At 33.4% G+C, this 1633-nt stretch overlaps 1 protein-coding gene across 1 annotated transcript in view; it reads right to left on the bottom strand.

Annotated features, from left to right (window-relative positions):
- Nucleotide 1: 1 nt before the first annotated feature.
- LOC103726175 (YTH domain-containing protein 1) overlaps nt 2-1633 on the bottom strand; it is a gene marked incomplete at its 5' end in the record, with an annotated part of 10070 nt that continues 8438 nt past the window's right edge. The window contains 1 exon segment of the mRNA XM_029558908.1: nt 2-598. Coding sequence (XP_029414768.1) covers nt 374-598 — 225 coding nt within the window.

Consider the following 1633-nt stretch of genomic DNA (forward strand, 5'->3'; position numbering starts at 1 on the left):
GTGTGCAACTACATGTAGAGACACATCAAAGCAAAGTGACATGGCAGTTATTGATCAAGATCCAAAAGAAAACCAAACAATAACTAAGATGAACATACTGAAAAATGAACATTTATGGAGAATGAATCAATATCTACATTCCTGGACTGTTCCATTCTGCCTCAACGAAAAGCGTCAACTGTCAACTGTGCATTTTTGGCGGATTTGAGTTTTTCCAGTTCTTATTATACTGCATGCTTGGAACAAAGAGAGTGATAATAAATCCTTCTACACAATGAACTTTAAGTAGACAGCTGAAAATAAATTTACTACTTGTAAACACACACAAAAAAATACAGTATTTTTATCTTCAATCAGTGCTTCCAAAAGCACATTATCTTCGATAACGACCTCTTTCCCCTCGGTCTCTGTCCCGATCACATATTCTCTCTCTCTCTCTTTCTCGATCACGACCTCTGTCTCGCTCCCTGTCTCTTCTGTTATCTCTTGGACGGTCTCGCTCTCGTTCCCGATCTCTTTCCCGGGGCCTACTTCTCCGACCACTGACAACAGCTTGTGTGCGGCGAAGAAAATCATCTACCCTCATATCATAATCATGCTAGGAAAAGGGAGGAAAATGGATTAGGATAGCAAAATTTTGAATGAGTTTTTACAGTTGTCTAATAAAGAAAAAGAAATCAGAAAATGCAAACATCAATTCATTAAACATAATTTTGACACTGATCAGTACCAACTGGACATCTACATCTCTTCCTATAGTTTTCTATTCAGCTTAATTAAGATTTAATAAGTAAACCACTTGGTCATGACCATTAACCAACCACTACATTTCTACAGACTCCAAGCTACCAATTTATGCTAAGTATCTTTTTCATGCAACTTGGCTTTCCCCCTTTCTATTCTTGAAAATAAAGAGTAAACTGTGAAATTGGGAAATTTTATACTACAGATTTTCTTACAACCTACTGTTAATAATAATTTAGGGAAATCGATGAAATAATAATTTGAGAATTTAATGAACTGTAAGAAAATATACTTCAGTAAGACAGCAGTATCTGTCCCACATAAGGCTAACAATGTACTGAAAAATAAAGAGGACAAAGGGGGGCTACTTCTAGGCTTCACCTTGCTTTGGCTTAAGCTTTCTACTTAGTTCTCAAGTCATCTTAGAGTTAGGTCCATTTTCAAATTCAGTCTAAGTGAATAGAAAACAAGGTTTAAAACACAATTCTACATTACCTTTCATATATAAATAACTCGTCAAAGTTTTATATGCAGTAAGTATACATAGTAATTAAAAAATTACTGTATGAAAGTCCATAAAATAGAGCTATTACAAAGGACAAATACACTTCAGTGAAAGAATCTTAGACACTATTTCAAAATATCACATCAGTATTTTTTCATATAGCTCATTATTAGCATTTATAAAAGCCTTTACTTACTGTCATAACAAATTTCAGCAACTAAAATTTCATTATACATAGGTTATGTAGAATTGTGTAAATAAATCTTGTCACTTTCCAACTTACCAATAAAGACACTAATATGAATTAATTTCATGGACTCCTTTATGAGAATAAAAAATAAATCTATAAAAATGTCTCAAAGATAGGCTAGGAATTAACTGTTC

The sequence above is a fragment of the Nannospalax galili genome, unplaced genomic scaffold (genome assembly GCF_000622305.1).
Source record: "Nannospalax galili isolate Female #2095 unplaced genomic scaffold, S.galili_v1.0 scaffold19529, whole genome shotgun sequence".
Taxonomy (NCBI): Eukaryota; Metazoa; Chordata; class Mammalia; order Rodentia; family Spalacidae; genus Nannospalax; species Nannospalax galili.